General features: G+C 38.7%; 1 protein-coding gene across 3 annotated transcripts in view; it reads left to right on the forward strand.

The window, feature by feature from the left end:
- The window catches only part of ATP2C1 (ATPase secretory pathway Ca2+ transporting 1), a 177599-nt gene that overhangs the window by 46500 nt on the left and 110642 nt on the right, over positions 1–20457 (forward strand). The window contains exon 1 of one of the 3 annotated variants that reach the window (XM_072651302.1): positions 5143–5334. The exons of the other annotated variants lie outside the window; for them this stretch is intronic. Coding sequence (XP_072507403.1) covers positions 5227–5334 — 108 coding nt within the window. The 5' untranslated portion in view covers positions 5143–5226. Of the gene's footprint in view, positions 1–5142; positions 5335–20457 lie in introns of those variants that run through there. 3 annotated transcript variants of the gene reach the window in all.

The following is a 20457-nucleotide window of genomic DNA, read 5'->3' on the forward strand; positions in this document are numbered from 1 at the left end:
GCAGGACTCTGCAGAGGCTGAAATGCTTGTAGGTTCGGTGAGAACCTTTGTGTACAGAGAGGCTTTGGTTAGTCAAGCCTACACCCACCTTGGAGAAGTCCAGGATCTGTGGTTTTAGTGGCAGAAGAACCTGTCACATTGGTAGCACTGAAGAGGAGGACTACCTGTCTGTCTACCCTTTCTTTGTATTTAATATAAGGCCAGCAGCCCTTGCAAGAAGCAATTCACGAGCCAGAATCAACCACAGGCCTGTTAGGCTAGTGTGTGGAGGTTCCCTGCCTGGTTAACTAGAATAGGTGGTTACCCCCACCAAGCACCCAGGGCAACTTCTAATATTGCCCACCCCCTTTTTTTTATTTTGACGGTTTTTCCATAACATTTTTATCCACTTATATATTTATTTTAGTTCAAGATTAGATTTGATAATGGGATAAAGAGCAACATTCTTAGTGAGAACTGTCCTGTTTTCTTGCAGTTTGGAGACAAATGACATTTGTCATTTTTGGTTTTTTTGTCTGTATAACAATTATATTGTCAGCACTTTTTTTGCCCCATTACCCTCTTATCTGTTGCTTTTCCATTTTCATATACCTCTGTTTCTATCTCTCTATGTGTGTGTAGAAAAATATATAAAATTTACACCCACATATGTTACTGGGAACAGAGTAATCATAAGAACTGGATTTCCACAGCATTAGAAGGTCATAATGTGTTTTCCGTGACTTACCTCATTTGGGAGGCCAAGGATGCCCAATGCATGGCTTTAAAGACCAAGTGCCTCATTAGACCTTTATACATAGCCCTCAAAGCAAACATGGATAAAACTGACACACATTCTACTTATGTTGCTTTAAAATATTTCTTAATTTTAAAAAGTTTATTGATGGTTATTTTTATATTGCAAACATTTAGATTATTTCCTCTTCTTGATAGGCTTCTTGTACCAACATAAAATAAATCCTGTGACCCCCCCCCCCCACCTCCCTGAGAGTACAGATGACATTTCATATCAAGAGCTACCCCATTCCCCTAGTTTTTTAAACTCTATTTTCTCTCCTTCCCATCCCATTAGAAAAACATTTCTTGGAACAAATATCAACAGTCAAGCGAAACAAATTCCCTCAGTCCCTGTAAATACAAATAATGTGTATCTTGTTCTGTACCTGAAATGTGACCCATCTGTCACGGAAGGTACGTTTCATCCTTTGTCCTCAGGAATCCTAGATGGTCATGGCCTTGACCATAGGTCTTAGTGCATTCCCCCTTGGTTGGTTGTTTCCTAGTGGTGGTGGTTTTCTAGTATACATTTTCCTCTTACCCCTACTTATTTGATTCTTCATCAGTTTTGAAGAGTTCTTCAATATATACTTCAAAGATACATGTGTTTATTTAAGCCACTATCATAATGCCTAGCATAAAATAAGTGTTTTAACGTGCTTGAGGGTTGATAATGGATACACTTACTATAACTAGGAAAATTTTGAACAAAACATTGTAGCTTTTTATTGATAGCACTGGGGAATTTTGGCCCCCACCCTCACCCTCCATCAGCTTTACCATTTGTTCCTAGAAGATACTTAATAAGTTCTTGTTGAATTTGAATTTCTCCTCTTTACAGAGTGACTTTAACTAGAATCCATCTCCCACCTTCCTGCATTCTCTCTCTACTAATTAAAAAGGAATTGACAGTGAAATATAATTAGCTCCTGACATTAATTATATTTGGCAAAGATCTTTTAACTCGGCTTGGGCATTATTTCCCTCCTCCTTTCTACCTCTCTCCCCTTCTCCCTTGAGAGGTGGCAGAACTAGGGAAGGTTAAAACGGACTTGGTTTTGTATTTAAAGTCAGCCAATGTTTTCGTATAAATGTGTCATCGAGACCACTTAAACCTGGTCAAGTGACCACCTTGCCAAGTCAGTGCAAACATATTAAATATTCTGAATGCTGATCTAGGGAAAGAGAACATGACAATACTTGTCAAACACAGATGGAAACACAAGTGAGGTTGTCAGGATATGACAATTTTTAGTCAAACCTACTGGATCTCATGAAGGAACACATTGGAACATCTGCTAGAACAGCAGAATATATGATGACATCTAACAGTTGTATTTCTTGGGATTGGGGGGAAAAGGGGGAGCAATACTTGAGTCAGTATACTGAGGCAGCTAGGTGGCTTCATACTACACAGTGTTGGGCTTGGGGTCAAGAAGACTTGAGTTCCAATTCTGCTTCAGACACTTCCTACATCTGTGACACTGGGCAAGTCACTTAAGCTCTATTTGCCTCAGTTTCCTCATCTGTAAAATGAAGGTAATAATAGTACCTACTTCCCAGGGTTATTTTGAGGATTAAATGAAATAACAGTTGTAAAGTGCCTTAGCACATGGTAAGAGTTAAAATAAATGTTTGTTGTTATGATTATTATTTCTTGGCAGGGAGGAGGGAGTAGAACCTGAGGCAGTATATTGAGGCAGCTAAGAGGCAAAGTGAATAGAGTGCTGGGCCTAGAGTCTGGAAGACCTGACTTTGGAATTTGGTGTGGCCTCGGACATATGTCAATTAAACTGTTTGCCTCAGTTTCCTCATTGGCAAAATGGGGATGATAATAATAGCAACCACCTGGCAAGGTTGTTGTGGGGATCAAATATTTGTAAGATATTTAGCACAGTGATATAGGTGATACAGAAATACTAGCTATAGCAACTACTACTGTTATTACTACCTATTTACCTACCTGAAGTAGACATCCATAGTTTTAAGTTTTATTTGCAGGATATCTCTACCCCCAAAATCTGAATCCAGAAACAGATTTTTTTCTACTTTTTTTATTTAATTAATTTATTTGTTTTCAGTTTTCAACAATCACTTCATAAATTTTACATTTTCTCCCCCTCTCTCCTTCCTCCTTCCCTGAGATGGCATGTAATCTTATATGGGTTCTACACATACGTTCTTATTAAACACATGAGAAACAGATTCTAAAGCACCAAGATACCTAGAACCTGAAAGACACGATTTGTTAAAGGAAAATTTGAAAGCAGCTTGTTCATATCCATCTGATCATATTATTTATTGAGTCACTTGGTACAAGCTAGTGCACCAAGTATTGGTTTTTCATTTCACCAGTTCTCATGTGCCCAGCCTGGCTAGTTCATGCTCATCTTCTTTCTCTTTTCTATCCCCTTCCACTTGGGGGAAAGTGACAGCAAGGGAAGCAACCTGAATGAAATCTGGTTTGTATTTGCCCATGGGAAAAGATTTTGATCATATAGAAAGACAAAGTTGGAACCTTTGGCTGCCTGCCTGCTTCTGCAGACGATGACACAGGAAAGCTTAAAATAAGGAGAGATCTGCAGAGGGATTTTAGGTTTTAGAAAAGTGGGGGAAAGGTAGCCCATCAAATCCCTGAGGACTTTTGTGGAAGCCTTTGCCTCTGTCTACTGACCTTCATGTCCTGGGGCTTGCTTTCACACAGAATGCATAGCATTCTCCAAAAGCCTCTTGTTTTGATAGGCGAGGTGCTAATGGGGATATGGGAAATGACTAGCAGTACAGCTTGCATTTAACATCCTGAGCTGCTTACAGACTCGACTTTTCTCTTTTCTTCTGTCACAGCCTTCTGGGTTGTCGGATTTTTCCCCCGCACAGGGGAGACATGCAGAAAAGCCTCCTAAGGAGAGGTGTGCTCCCAGTGGTGTGGGGGTGGGGTTGGGGGCAGCTTCTCCCCTCCAGAAGTGCCACCAGTGGCATTCTATAAATTACTTTTTGGGATTGCCAGCCAGGCTCCAGTGACAGTGGAAGATCACCTTGTGAGTGGGCCCTGTGCCATCCTGACAGATGGGCTGGAGCAGAGACAGCAAAGCACTCATTTAGGCACATCAAATGTGTTTGCTGAAAGGAGGAATCAAAGCCAGTGATAGCCGAATGACTTCATACAGAGCTTCTCTGGTCAGGGTACAGAACCTGGGACTCTCCCCCTCCACCTCTGCACAGCGCTCACTTTAAAGGGGGGCAGGGAAGAGAGGAAAGAATCATTTTCTGCTTCTACATTAAAGCAGGTTACTATGCCTAATGACTTCTTATTAGTATCTTGTCACGCATCTCCATGGCATAGCCTCACAGAAGTGACTGATGGAATAATTTCTGCTCAATTAAAAGAGTGAGAAAGCCTGCTGGGGGCTTTGTTCAGAAGACCTGCCCAACGCTATTATGGAGCCTATGTATCTGGGGTATTTGCCATATTAAACTTTACAATTTTTCTGAGCTCTTCCTCCAGGGCCAAAAACCTTGTCTTTTTTTTTTTTTTTTCCAAAGAATGAACCCTTCTTTCCAATGACATAGTTAGACAGAAGCAAAATATGAAATATGTTCATTCCCTAATACTAAGCATAAAGCCAGGGGAAATCTAATACTCTTCTCTTCGGTCTGTGGACTTGAGATAAGGATGCAAAAAGGGGAGAACTCTAATTCAAAGCAAAATCAGTTTGCAGTTATTATTCAGTTAATGGAAAGTATCAGGTTACTGCCCATGTTGCATAATGCATAACAATGTAAGCTAATAGCTTTCAGTGATGACACTGAGCAGCTTCATCACAATGAAGAGTGATTGTTCATCTTTAAAAAAACAAAACCAAACCCAACTCATCTGAAATGATTCTTGAGATTGGATCAATAATTTAGACCTGGTAGGATACAGAGTATATGTATCTGCCTTGGTGTATGTGGGGGTTGTGGGGGTGGGATGGGAGATTAAAGGAAAGTAGAAGGGGGAAAAGTATCTTTCTTGTCTCCTTAAGAGCTGGAAAAGCTGTCAGAGGAATTAAGATGAAGCCACATGGGAGCCTGTGGGTGTGGAAAGTCATCCTCTATCTAACATTAATATAGCTTGTAACAGAAGGCTCTTGCTCGAAATAGGACTGTCACATCCACCGCTGGCAATCTGCACGCTCTTAAGTTTTTTTTCCCAGCTCATGTTGCTCTAACAGTATTTCAACACTGGTCATTTTGTAGACATCGTATTTGATCTTCTGGTTTCACGACAGTATTACCAAAAGGGATGTGTCAGGCCTGGGGAAACGTGCTTTTGTTCGCAAGGAGGTCGAGGAGTCACTGAGTGTCCATTGTGATATCTGAACTTGCCTTTGGGAAATTCTGCCAGTCCTGAAACGCCAGTGGCTTAAACCACAGTGCACTGATAAGAATCATCTTGCCTCAATCACGATGGAAAATGGAGTGCCACAGTCTAGCTTTGCCTATTTTGTGAAGTGTCCTCTACAAGCAATTAGGAAAAATTTATCAATGGTGGGAAATCAGATAACGGAAGAAAAGGTACGTGGTTTTTAATTGTCTTGAAAGCCAACTGGCACTTTTATGTGTGCGCTAGATTTATATGAGATTGTTTTGACTGACCGGTATCATAGCAACTCCCCCATTTTACTGGATTAGGATGGTCTCTGCCTGAGAATAGAGATGTTTTATAAAAATCAAAATTACAATGCCATGAGGAGCTAGTCAGATTGAAGCATTTGGTATCTGAAAGATGGATGGCAGAAGCTTTGCAGTGAGGTTAGGCTGGAAATTAGTAACTGGCTAATGAGGCTTTTCTTCGGGCCTAACACTGACTAGGCTGTTTTTTTCTTGCCTGGTTTTCAGCCAAAGTTAAATTTTAGCTTCTTTGCTATTTAGGCATTTAGTGTTCTCCTCTGTTTTCGAAATTTTCAACATTTTATTTTAACTTTAAAATTCTGAGTCTTAGCAGTGACTGTACATGCTTAAATAATGCTGTCTTAATACTGAAGCAATACTGTCTTCATATTGGAGCTAAATGGCTCAGTGAATAGAGTGCTAGCCCTGGAATCAGGATGACCTGATTTCAAATCTGGCCTCAGATACTTGTGGGACCCTGGGTAAATCACTCCCACCCTGTTGACCTCAGTTTCCTCATCTGTAAAATGAGTTGGAGAAGGAACTGGCAAACCACTCTAGTATCTTCATCAAGAAAACCCCAAATGGGGTCACAAAGGATCAGACATGACTGAAATGACTGAACAACAATATAGAAGATCCAGATACTGGCTGATAAATGTGTGCAGCCAGATAGGGAAAAGCTTCAAACTGGTCAGTTACCTCTGAAGACCAATCAGAAGGAAGCATCTGCCCTTCTGTGAGACCAGCTAGACATCTGGGAAGCAGCATTTTAGGCAAAGAAAAACTAGCTAACTCTGTCTCTTTCCCCAGACAAGATATTTTTAGTATACAACTATATTAGTATATGTACTCTGGTATATAGCTATACTATACAGGCTATGTAGCTTTATAGTATCATAAGCACTTTAAAAATGATTATTGCAGTAGATGGTCACTTCATTTCAAAATCTCAAATTTATTATGTTTCATGGTGAAATCACTATCTTCCATTTTGTGCTGTGTCTGAATCATAGTATAGTAGGCTTTTCATAAATACTGACTGGATTGAAGAGATAGAAGGAATATGTAGAAATTGCTTTTATGCATTGTACTAAATAGCTAGAAAAAATGATGGGACCTGATTCATTTAAATAAGTAGATAAGCCTAGAAAAGAACTTAGAAAGAAGCTGATAGCTTTGTCATTCACCACATCTGACCTTCCAGGTTTGGGTTTTTTGTGTTTGATGCTTTCACCAACTGGGTCCATAAATTGTACATAGGCAATGCTTTTATTAAGGCCTGCAAAATCTCTTATTGTGTTGATTTCCAAATTAGCTCCTTTATTTGCTCTCTTTGAAAATAATGTGTGAATATCACAAAATACTAACAAAAGGAAAGGTCAACAGACAGAAAATATATCCTCTCTAATGAGGTGTCGTACCAAAAAATGTTGGTGTCAATCATGTAGAACGTAAAAATCATTCCTCCTGTTTAAGAGGACGTGGCTTTTTTGGGGCCACTCTTTTTTCATTTTTCTATATTAGTTAAAGTTAAACTAGGATAGGAAAGGAAAGAATTTGGTTCATCACTTGAAATAACGTTCATCTAGTTAGTTCCAACTAACCAAACACTTCTCCATTGCCAAATCTCGGAATGTGCTTTCTTAAAGGAGCAAAAATAATGGAAAAGTCATGCAAGTCATTCTGGAAGCAAGACTGGCTCCATGAACAGTATTTTCAGGTTTCTTCAGGTTTCCTCATTATGATAGAAAAGGTGTAGGGGTGTGTGTGTGTGTGTGTGTGTGTGTGTGTCTGTCTGTCTGTCTGTGTCTGTGTGTGTGTGTGAGTGTGTGTGTCTGTGTGTATGTGTAGGAAGAAAGATGGTGCTTTAAAGCACACAATAGTGGAATTCTCTAATTAGATGACTTCCCCTTGTTCATTCTCCCATGAATAAGCAAAACTTGGTCCTTAGTTTAAGAATTTCATACATTGATCAGCTCATGGACAATCTGTTTCTAATGCATTTGGAAATTGTAAAAGAAGTATAAGGGCATTGTTGCCCTCTTTCTGAAGATATTATCAAATGAGGAAGTGAAGCCCAGTGTGTGAAAAGCACACACAGATGCTTGTTGTGTGAGTTTTTAAAATACCATGCACATTTTAATGAGGATTATATGATATTTCAAGAATTTGTAACTTTCTGGGTTTGGATTTTCTCTCTAACATTCATTAAGATCCCCTTCATAATTTCATATCTGGTCAGTGGAGAATTCTCCATAGTGTGTATTCGTCCTTTGTTGCCAAAGAAGACCATGCCATCTGAGAAATGGTGACATGACTTGCACTTCACTTTGTTTTGAGTGAGGGAGGGCTGTGCAGGTCACCAGCCTCACTTCTCCTCCAGAGCCATCTGAACCCAGTGACCAGATATTCATCAGGATGACTGGAGATGACCCAGGATGAGGCAGTTGGGGTTAAGTGACTTGCTTAAGGTCACACAGCTAGTGAGTGTCAAGTGTCTGAGGTGAGATTTGAACTCAGGTCTTCCTGACTCCTGCACTGGTGCTCTATCCACTGCACCACCTAGCTGCCCTCTGAAAGAAGTCATCACTTTGTGGTCAACTTAATGGTTAACAGTTTCAAACTTAATTAGGCTGGTCCTCAGATTAGGCTTATGTACACAGTTTGTCACCAAAGTACTCAAGAAATACTTGTTGAAACAAATACTGTAGAGGGAAAGCATTTATAGAAATTACTTGTACATATTACACTACAGACATGCAATGAACAGAACTGGGTGAGCCCAGGCAAATCACTTCACCTCTGTCTGCTTTCTTCAACTACAAAATGGGAGAATAGTATTTACCTCACAGAGTTGTGAAGATCAAATGAGCTAACACTTGCATTCTGATTTTGGAGTATAGTTGAGACTTTTTTTTTATACTTCCCTTCAGTCAATGGATGGCCAGCTGTATAGAGCACAGGGCCTGGAGTCATAAGGACCTGAGTTCAAATCCAGTCCCAGACACTTTACTGGGTGACCCTAAACAAGTCATTTAAGCCTGTTTGCTTCAGTTCCTCATCTGTAAAATGAGCCAAGAAGGAAATGACAAAGCATTTTAGTACCTTTCTCAAGAAAATCCCAAATGGGCTCATAAAGAGTCAGTCAGACATTAATGAAACAACTGAACAGCAACAATTTCAATAATAAATAATAAACATTTCTCCTATGTGCCATAAATTTTAAGAGTAGCCTTTGATTAAATCCTGACCCCAAGTACTTTGTGTCTTAATACTGAGACTATGTCTCATACCATTTCCTCTCTCTCCTTAAAAGGTGCCTTTAGTGTCTTCTCTGCCTTTTAGCACAAAAGAAAAAAAGTGTCACATTGAACAAAAGAGAGTACCTAATGCATTAATCTAAAGGAATTTCAGATTGCAGGGCAGGTGAAGAAGGAAAGTTTTTTGAGTCAGAAATATCTGTTAGAAATATCCATTCCTCTCAATATTATAAATGATGGAGGACCCCCCCAGACGTAAACCTGAGATGCTTTACGATGTAAATGTGACTTAAGTGTTTTAAAAAAAACATTTAAATATCATAAATGGAAATCCCCCAGTGCAATAGGGGTGGCTGTCTTTAACAAAGAATTATAAAATTTAAGAGCTGGAAGGAAATTTTTGAGATGATCTAGTCCAGTTTTCTTGTTTGACAGATAACCTATCTGGTCTCACTCCACTTACAAGCGAGTTCCTAGGAGAGGCAGGAGCATAGTCCCAATAATCTACAGAATTTGATTTACAATAAAAAGTTTGGAAATCTTTTGATAAAAGAGTGGATACCAAATATAAATTGCATTATGTCCAACTGAGAGCTTCTGGAGGGCGGGGCTTTTGCCTTTCATTGTATCCCCAGCACTTAGATCAGTGCCTGGCACAGAGCAGGTGCTTAATAAATACTTACTGATTGCAATACTTACATAGCTGCATGGTCACTGATACATGGTAGTGGGTAGTGCTGATTGTGAAGTTTATTTACTTTCCAAAGCTAACCCTTCGATCTCTCTCTTTTTTTCCCCTTTGCAATTACTGCACTAAACATCTTACTTTGGAGCCTTCTGAAGTGAAGGTGACCCAGACCCTCCGTCCTCAGAGGTTATAGCCTCACAGCCAGGACAACAAGGAGCTATGTGGATCTTTGGCTGATAAGAGGAACAAAAGAAGGTGGGGAGGAAAACCTGTCTTTTAACTGGTTGTTTAATCCAACTTGCTTGATCCTCTCTTTCCTAGGTTTCCACTTGTGATTCTGTTCCTATCTTTCTATTCCTACTTCTTCCTTCAGAGAATCACAGATTTGAGTTAGAAGGTACTATAGTAGCCATCTTAGTTGAATAGATACACAGGATTTCCACTGTTTATACCTGCCAAGGGGTCATATAGCCTGTATTTGAAGTCCTCCAAGACGAGGGATCCATTACCTTTCGGGGCAGCCCATTCCATGGTTTTTTTGAGGTGGCTGTAATTGTTGGGAAGCTTTTCTTGATGCCAAGTCTAAATCTGCTTCTATGACTTCCACTCATTGTCCCTGGTTCTGCCTTCATTGGTCATTCTTTTCATTCTTTGTACCTTCTGCAATGCTCTTCTCACTCTACTGTCTCCCTCTTGGTCATCACATTTGCTTCTATGACTTCAGTTATAACTTGTATCCCCAAACTCCATCTCTAGAGCCAGCCACTCTCTAGTGCCTGCAATGAGAGTTAAAGATCTTCCCCACCCATTAATAAACTTCAGGTGGAGTCCATTAAGGGAAGCTTGATTAGGGGAGACCCACACCTTTTGTTAATTTCTAATGAGGGTCATGATGCCCTCCTGCTCTGAAAAGAGTATAAATACTCTGAGGTGAGGTTTTGCTTTGAGGTTTACTCTTTGGAAGAACGTTCATGTGCCAGATGAGATTCTGGGTAGCCATTAAGGAGTACTCTTCCCTCCCCCCTCCCTCCAGCTTTGAAAACCCATTTGTTGGTGCTTCTCTCTGGTAACTACGTATGTATGTATGTATGTAATGGTCAGGCAGTTGGATCTGTCTGTTGATCTGTGATGTATGTATTGCTTATGGTCAGACGGAAGCCCTGTTGGTCTTTATTTCTCTGCTTGTGTTTTCTCTGTTGGTGTATGTGATTGTTGACCTCTCAAAAGTTGCTTTCCTTTTAGAAAAGCAGATCTAAGAACCTGTGCTAGCAGGCCATCCTGAATGTGTCAGGATGCTTGCTGCTCCATGCCCCAGTCCCATATTTCCAGCTACCTGATAAGTAGCCACGCTACTTATCATGCCTTAAACTTGGTATGTCAAGCCAGACCTTTCTCCTAACTTCTTGATTTATATTCATAGCACCATCTTCCTAAATACCTTGAAATCTTGCAGTTGTCTTTGATATTTCAGTAAGTCAACAATGTACTATGTACTACTACTCTACACTAAGCACAGTGCTAAGGCTTGGGCTATAGGTACAAGAAAAGAAATAAGCCCTAGTCACAGGAAGTCTACACTCTAATGAGATGACTATAAGGACATATATATATAGCATAAGCATAAGACCAATAAATGAAAATATATAGAGAGTTATATAGAAGATAGTTTGGTAGGAAGGGTACTAACAGTTGCGGGGAGAGGGAAAGGATTTATGCAGAAGATAGTGCTGATGCTGTGACCTGAAGGAGACTTGGCAAGGCAGAGGAAAAAAGGAGTGATTCCAAGCATGAAGGAGAGTAAACAGAAATGTACAGGGAAAGGAGTGATTCATGTGAGGGATAGTGAAAAGGTCTATCTGGCTGGGTCTTAGAGGATAAGTGGTGGCAGGGAGGAGGGTCTGGAGGGGGAGATATAATGTCCAGTGATAGGTTGGGGCCAAGTGGTACAGGCTTTAAGCATCATATCTGAGCTTAAGGAAAATTATTTCAACAGCAGTAGGCAAGATGGACTGGGGAGAGATTAGAGGAGCCTGATTAGAACAGGGTTTCTTAAACTTTTTCCACTGTCAACCCCTTTTCACAGGAGAAATTTCTGCATGATTCCAGGTATGTAAAATAGGTATACAAATCAAACATTTACTGATAATAAATCATAAAGAAATTTATTTTAAAATAATTCTTTGGTATGCATATAATTTTACCATTTATTGAAGACAAAAGTGAATTTGCATACCAATGAGATGGATGTGCTTGTTTATCTTTACATAAATAATTAAAACTTGGCAGAATATTGATACTGCAAGATGTAGAGCATCTTCAATGTTTTTCAGAATTGATTGATATTTTGATTTTGTAATCATCAATGCCAAGAACACCACTTGGACATAAAAGTGTAGTAAAAATGGCAGAAGTATGTTTAGGGCCATTTCAGAAATTGTTGGAAATTCTGTCCTAATCCCAAGCCAAAATTCATTTAACAATTTTTTAGGAAACTCAATTTTTGAACCTATGTCACTTGATATCTTGGCAAATTCTTCTTGAACTTTTAAGGGCGGATGACCGAGGTTTTTTATTCCAATTGAGTATGGTTTATGAACCCAACTTAGCTTTTTAGAATTAAAATTTGAAGGGAATTATTTCTGAAACTGTGTCTTCAGGCACTTCAGATGATCAGTTATAACTCTTACAATTAAATCTTTGGGAAGGTTATTTTCAATTATAAAATCATCTCTAGGTATAAACATTTCTAAAGAACAGTTTTCCACTCTATTCTTCCATATGTTGACTTTTTAAGTAAAACTTTCAATCTTATCTTTTACCATAAATGTTGCAATTTTTTCCTTGAAGTAACATGTTTAAATCATTGAGTTTTTCAAAATATCCAAAACAAAAGTTTTGAAGCCACAAGTTATTATTAAAAAAATTGGATTTTTGCTCAGTTAAAAATATATTTCACCTTTCGATTTCAATAATCTGTTTAAATTTGGTCTCCTTGAGAGCCACCTTACTTTTGCATGTAGTAATAAGCTTTTGTAATCAGAGTCCATGTCTTTCAAAAGGTTTGAAAACAAATGACTGTTAAGGGCATGGCTTTTAATAAAGATAATAATGTTTATAGTATGGTGAAGCACAACATCTAACTCTGGTGATACTTTTTTTTGGCTATGAGTGCCTCCCAATGGATCATGCAGTGAATAAAAGTGATATGTTCCTTGTCACTAGCTTTAATTTTTGTTACAAATCCAACATTCTTGCCCACCATTGCACCAGCACCATCTGTACAGACTCCAATACAATTTTTCCATGGACCTTCATTTGTGAAAAATTCATCAGCTTTAAGATTCACTTCTTCCCCTCCTGTGTGCCCTTCCAAAGGGCAACAAAACAATAATTCCTCATGTGTACTTTCTTCATAAACATATCTTATATAAAATTACAACTGGGCCATGTTAGAAATATCAGTTATTTCACCTGAATTGCAAACTTTGGGCTACCATTAAGCCTGGTAATAAGCTGCTAGAATTTCAGAAATTTCTTTTGAAAATAGTATCATTTGATAAAGGAATTTTATGAATTTCATCCCCATGCTTTTTCCCATGAACTACTTCTGACATTTTAATAGCAGCAGGTTACATGAGATCTTCTCCTATGGAGCTTTTTAGTTTTTCCAATTAAATAACAAATCTCGTAAGCTGCAAGTAAATACTTTTTGTTGGCAGTAACAAATTTCTCAAAATATTGTTTCTGTTTATTTGAAGATTTTAAATGTCTTTCAAAATATTCCTTTGGTTTATTGCAATATGCTGCATGCTTGGTATTAAGATGACACTTTAATTTAGCTGGTTTCATGCTCTCCACAGCCAAAACTTCATTACAAATTAAGTAAAGAGGTTTTTTCCACACCATCATCATTATTAGAAGTAAATCTATATTGCAAAAATGATTCCACGTATTTTCTTTTTTTGTCAATTTAGATGTACTACAACCTGGTAGCAAAGACTATGCCTCATTGTCATCAGTATTTTTACCTCTTCTGCCTAAATTTAGCCACTTACCATAACCAAAAAAAATTTTGTCCTAAAATATAAATATTGTTAATAATTTCTCAAGTAAATACTAGCTTTAGTTTATGAAATTGCATTTGTTTGTGCTTAATTTTAAAAAATTGATGTTCCTACTTACACATACAGTGATGTTGGGGCAGGTAGGTGGTGCAGTGGATAGAGCACCAGTGCAGGAGTCAGGAGGACCTGAGTTCAAATCTCACCTCAGACACTTGACACTTACTAGCTGTGTGACCTTGGGCAAGTCACTTAACCCCAATGGATGCATCTTGGGTCATCTCCAGTCATCCTGATGAATATTTGGTCACTGGGTTCAGATGGCTTTGGAGGAAAAGTGAGGCTGGTGACCTGCACAGCCCTCCCTCACTCAAAACAAAGTCAAGTGCAAGTCATGTCATTGTTTCTCTGATGGCATGGTCTTCTTTGGCAATGAAGAACAAACACAAACACAGTGGTGATGGTGGAGAAATATTATTAAAGGGCTTTTGTCATTACTTACTCCAATTAAACACTTAAGTTTCTGTAAAAGGAAATAACAGCGATTTCAAAAATCGAACATTCTAACACAATACAATCCAAAGATAAATTAATTTGATACATGCTGATGAATGATAGACAGTCCTGAATCTGAGTTGAGGTATTTCTGGCACCATTTGTTGATATTGCATGGTGTGATGGTACGGGTGGTACAAAGTGTGCATGCTATGTGTTCTGATAATGTTTAATATAAAATTTTGGAATAATCTCTTTGTTCTCTCTGAAGTAAACTCAGAGAGTGCCTCTTCCTATGTCAGCAAAAGCCAGCCAAGGCCGACTCTACACTCCTTAAGGAGACCTTTAACCTAAGACACTATATCTTGAATAATGAGGCTTTCCTTTGTATCTTATTATCTATAGACATATACTATGTTATGGCATATTAATGGTAAAGTAAATATAGACATCTTAGGTCGTAATTTCTATAGAACTTTGTTTAGCCTTTTCCTATGTCAGTTATCTGTTTAGGGCAGGAAGCCTGCCACTTGCTAGTGGTGGGATTTCCTTCCTTGTCACCGAGACATATGTTTACCCAGCTGGAATCGCAAGGCCTGACCAACATTACTTTGTTAATTGTCTTGTCTTACTAAATTTATGATTTGTTCAACTAGGAGAGTTCCTTTCTCACAGCAAAATGTATATAAGCCAGAAGATTTCTGCACTGGGTAGCCAGAACATTTCTGGCTCCATAATGCATTATGTTACCGTTGTCTTTAACAGGGAATTGATTAATTAATTAATTAAATTATAAAATGTATGCATTTAGCCTGTTGCCTTTTCTTAACAAAGTTTTCAGGTCAACAGTTCAAAACCAAGGCTGCAGTGAAGTCTTGCAACACACCAGCAAGAACTGCCACAAACACCACAGATTCATTACTTGTTTACTTTTGAATTAAATGTTGGTCATCAGGCATTCAGAAACCTTTTACTGTTGCCAGACTTTTTTGCAACCCCCCCCCCCCCCACATTCAGTTACTCAGCTCATGTGGGGTCTTCACCCACAGTTTAGGAAGTACTGGATTAGATCTTCAATGACAGGGTGCTTACTACTTTAAGTGATCTATTCAATTTTTAGTTATTAGGGCATTTCTTCTTACATTGAGTAAAAATCTTCCTTGCTATGCTCTTGTGTTCTTCCCTAAATCTTCTCCAGATTCAACATTCTTAGTTACTTTAACTGGTCTTTGTATGGCCTGGTTTCCAATCCCCAAACCACTTTCATCACCTTCTTCTTCTAGCTTGTCAAAGTTTCTCCTAAAATGTGTCATCCAAGAATGTAAACAATAAGGTGTGGTCTAGCTAAGGCTTGTGTGCGTGTGTGCGTGTTTTGGCTTTGCTCATTGGTGCTGAATTCTCTTCATCTTGTCATTCGCTAGGCAGAATCTCCAGAATCAAACAGAAACTTGGTGTTGGCTTCTAAGGACTTCCACAAGCTTGGTTTGATTGATGCTCCCCCCTTATTCGCCTTACTCCCCATCTCATACTCTCCATTCTAAGCAGGGCAGGCTCCTTCTCATCCTGTCCGCTCCAGTCTCAGGCTCCGTTCCTTTGCTCACGCTCTCTGCTGTGCCTAGACTGCTGCAGTCTTTCCTTCCTAATAATCACAACAACAGCAGCTATAATTTCAGAGCACTTGGCTTTACAAAACTCTTTGCTGCTATTTCATTTTATTCTCAGAACAGCGCTGGGGAGAAGGTGTTATTACCCTCATTTACAGATGAGGGAACTGAAGCCTTGAGTCACACAATTGTTGAGGGTTTGGGGCAGGAACGAACTTAGGTTTTCATGTTCATTTCTTCTCCCTCTACCCCAACAAAAGCAGGCAGTGATAACTACTTCCTTAAATGTCTTAGAGCACTTTCTTCAGCTTTCTCCTTTGTATTTACCTTCATCCTCATTATGTACCCAGCTGATCCTATTCATTTTGGCCCCCATTGAGTTTACAGTCAATTGTCCCCAGCGCTTAGCAGATTCCACAGAGTTGGCCCTTTATACACACCCTGCTGCTTCTAATTCTTGCATCATAACTATGGAGACCTTTCAGGTAAGGCAAAGATTTCTGAATATCCAGAGCCCTCCTTTTGCCGCAAATGCACTACTCAAACAAAGACTTGCCTGGAACCCTTTCTTTGTTAGTACTTGTTGGGAAAGGGAGTTGACATTTACATACCCTTGGCAAACAGTCCATGGCCTCCCAGAAGGGACAGAGTATAAGCCTCTAGCTTGGACTTACCTTGATTTATTGATTAAAATGCAAGCTTCCTTCTTTCCCACATCAGTGGAGCAGCTTTCAGAAATATCGCTTCTCTGAAAAAATCAAAATTATTGATTTTTTTGTTGTTTAGTCATTTTCAGTCATGTCCAACTCTTTGTGACACTTTTTGGGGTTTTCTTGGCAAAGATCCTAGAGTAGTTTGCCATCTCCTTCTCCAGCTCATTTACAGAGGAGGAAACTGAGGCAAACAGGGGTAAGTGACTTGCCCAAGATCACACAACTAATAAGTATCTGAGCTTGGATTTGAACCCAAGTCTTCTTGACTTCAAGTCTGGCACTGCATCACCTAGTGGCTCCTTTTATTATCGACGTCTTTAATTTTATAGCACATTTATTCTTGAGTAAATCCTTCCTTTCCCCTACCCAGAGAGCCTTCCCTCAAAACCAAAATGGGGGGAAGGGGGGATGGGGGGAAAGAAGGGAGGTTTGTTTTATTAAAAGTCAGTTCAGTAAAAGCAACCACTTTGATATGTATTCTACAGTAGTCCTCCTTATCCCCCACAAAAGGAGAGTGATAAGTTTTCTTGACTTTCTGGTTCCAAGCATTATTGCTCTATGTTTTTCCTAATATAATCATAGCTAGCATTTATATAGCATGTACTCTGTGCCAGATACTGTGCTAAGTGCTTTAACAATTATTATCTCATTTGATCCTCGCAACAACCTGGGAGAGAGGCAAACAGAGGCTAAGTGACTTGCCCAGAATCACGCAGTCACTAAGAGTCGGAGGCAGGGTTTGAATTCACCTGACTTCAGGCCCAGCATTCTATTTCCTGCCACCTAGCTTTTCATAGTAATATTATTTTCCTGGTTCTGTTTAATTTTGCTCCAAATGGGTTCATTTTTCTTATTTGTGATTTGAAGCAATCTTTCATTTGATTACTAATAGTTTTCAGTTCTTCTGTTTCTTTATGAACTTGGGCTTCTTATCTATCCCAGGTCTGGGAGGTGATTTTTTTTTTTAAAACCAAGTCTATCATTTAAAGTAATTAGGCTGTAAACTCCAGAAGGTTCAGGAGGATATTAGGGAGGGCCAGAGGAGGCTTATTTTATAAGTACCTTTATCTTTCTGGGTGTAAATATTTATTTTGTTTCCCAAATTGGCAAATTTAAAAGTTCAATGTATTCTAAGGCTGGGCCCCAGGAGTTAAACATCTGTTAATTCATTTTTATAACTTGCCAGGGCAAAGAGAACTTTTACAAGGATTTCTCTGGCAATGAAACCTAAGTTTCCTTGTTTTTGTCGATTAGTAGTATGTGATTCTTTGTGATTCCATTTGGGGATTTCTTGGCAAAGATAAAAGAATAGTCTGCCATTTCCTTCTCATTTTAGATAATGAAACAGAGGCAAACAGGATTAGTGGCTTGCCTAGTAAGTGTCTGAGGTTGGATTTGAATTCAGGTCTTCCTGACTCCAGGTCTGGCACTTTATCCATTGTGCCACTGAGCTGCCCATCATAAGTTGTAGTCCTGGTTCAGCTGGACTGGAACTGAGATGAGCAGCCGTTACTCCCCCCCCCACCCCACCCCCCGCCCCCTCCATCTTTCCCAGACCTGGCTTGAGAGGAAAGTCATTCCTATAGGGGAGAGTGGCTGGAAAGTCACATTTAAAAAGAGGAAGAGTACCCTGGACCACCAAAAGGGGAGGGAGGAGAACCAGAGTGACTGACTCTCTGACCTGTAGCAAGTATTAACTCTGCATGAACAGTCCCACTGCTCTTTAAAAAATTAGTGAGGACCTCCAAAGAGCTTTTGTGTATGTGAATTATATATTGATATTTACATATTAGAAATTAAAGCACCTTGGAAATATAGTTTTGATCTAATGCATCTCCTGAAAGGTCTTGGGGACCACACACTTTGAGAACCATTAGGTGATGGGCTAGTTTAGAATTAACAGCCCTTGGTTCATATCCTGGGTTTGTTACTGTCCGCTTAATGATATTTTTAGGCAAAGCAAATCAGTTGGGGAATTCTCCTTTTGTAAAATGATAATATTAGGTGAGATGATTCCTAAGATACCTTCTCATTCAAATTTTTTTTACTCCCAAAGCTATTCTGCATTCTTTCACTTAAGTTATTTATCACAAGTTATATCTGTAATGAAAATAAACAGATATTGTAGTTTTACCACAATGCCCTCAGAGATCTTCTGTTGAAATGTTTCTTGAATAAAACTGTCTTACAATGAGTGAGGCCCTCCTCCTCAGCACTAAGCTTCCTCAGAAGATGGATCAAGCACTCTACTGAATTCTGTTCACAGCAAACGGCTACTAGTATCTGAAAGACTCAAATGAAAAGGTCTTTAATTAATAAACTGTGCTTTCAGATAAAAATACTATTGTTAAGCACATTAGCACAATTAATACTACACAGAACATACCATAATTACATTATTGTAGCACATTAAAAATTTGCTTTCCTGCAAATATAGGGAAAGAGCATACTAATGAGAAAAGAATTTTTTCCCCTTGCTGTTAACTTTATTTCAACAATCATCCCCAAACATTGTTCTGATTAAATTCTTAAAATTAAAAAAAAACTCAGGCTATGACCAAACTTTTGCAAACTCATTTATTCTTTGTGTAATGACATACTTTTATAAAGAAAGCTATTGTGGCTATGAACGACTGCCTTTGATGCCATACACAGGCATTAACTTTTCTATACATGAGATTTAGGGGAAATTTTTGCTAATTCCTATGTTCATTCAATTCAATATGTTCATTCAATTCACTACACTGAATTTAAGTAATATGCAGTCCTTAAAATTATATCTTAGGCAATCCTGACCTATAGCTTTCTACAGAAACAGACTTTGATCTGTAAGTACCACTTAAAATGAGTGCAGAGTTTACAATCCAATTGCTCTAAATGATAGACGGGGTTTTAAAAGATGACGTGTTTCACTAGGGCCCTGTGAAAATACTGAAGAACATTTTGCCAACATACATTTTTCTTCACCACAGTGTTTTCTAATGCATTTAGCCTCTGAAATTGTAAATGAAAAATTTTAAAGGTACCAGATTTATCAAGTGACTCATTGAGTTAACCAAGAGAATTCCTTTTTTTTTTTTGGTTAATTATTCTTGCTTGTAAGCAGTGTGGCTAAGTGCCTGATACTACCTGGTCAATGAAGTATTGTTTTAGCTATCCTGACCAGGAATCAAAAAACAAAGACCGATTTAATTGTGAGAAATACAACCGTGGCTTCTGCAGCCAGCTGTCTTGCTTTGTGGCTCTCGGTCTGCTTTAACACCAGCAAATGTGGTTATGCTGATATGCTAGCGAATAAAAAGAGAAAAGGACAGGGTTGTTTTGTTTTGTTTTGTTTCTCATTTAATTAAAAGATTTTTCTTCTCCTTCTCCCCTCCCAGCTTTTCATATAAGTGATATTACACAAGAATTGTTCTTGATGAACAAATATTGACTAAGCCCTTGGTTCTGTGCTCCTCCCGAAGTCCCTCCGAGGAATCCCTGGCCCCTCCATGATTTCCAAACTCCTGCAGGAACAAGCCAAGTGCTGCCAACTATCCCACACCTCCTCCTAGTTGGAAGGGTCAGTTTGATCTTTTACGATTGGGCTCCCTGTGTTATTAACATTATTAAAAAACTTTTTAGACTGAGAATCACTGATTGCTGGGGAGCACTTTGTCCCCAGGTATTTTTTAAAAATCAAAGCTGACCTCACTACTCCAATTTCTGGAGAGTTGCTGAACAATAATATGTATGTTATCCAAAAAGTGTAAGTTGGCATTGAAGGTGGAGTATTTATTTTGTTCAACTAAAATCCTGTTTGTTATCTATTCTCATTGAGCACCAGCTATGAGTTATATGGAATGTATTCATCTTTGGGGATTTTCCTTTTGGAAATGCTCACTAACCAGGCTGATAAGACAACTGAGAAATTGTTTTAACTGTGAGATTAAATTGTGCCCAATATTTAAAGGAAGAAAAAGATAAGCAACTCTGGCGATGCTCAGAGCCTTGTGTTAGAAGACTAGCCTTTCTCATATCCACCCTTGCCCTAGTTTAAGATGTAAATAGGATGATCAAGACCAAAATGTTTATAATAAAAAGAAGCATTTCTAGTTCAGTAAACAGCTTTAGGTCCTAATATAGCATACTAAATGACATATAGATTCTATAATGCAAATGAAGAAAAGTTTCTGATTCAAAAAAAAATTATTGATCCATAAC

The sequence above is a fragment of the Notamacropus eugenii genome, chromosome 3 (genome assembly GCF_028372415.1).
Source record: "Notamacropus eugenii isolate mMacEug1 chromosome 3, mMacEug1.pri_v2, whole genome shotgun sequence".
NCBI lineage: Eukaryota > Metazoa > Chordata > Mammalia > Diprotodontia > Macropodidae > Notamacropus > Notamacropus eugenii.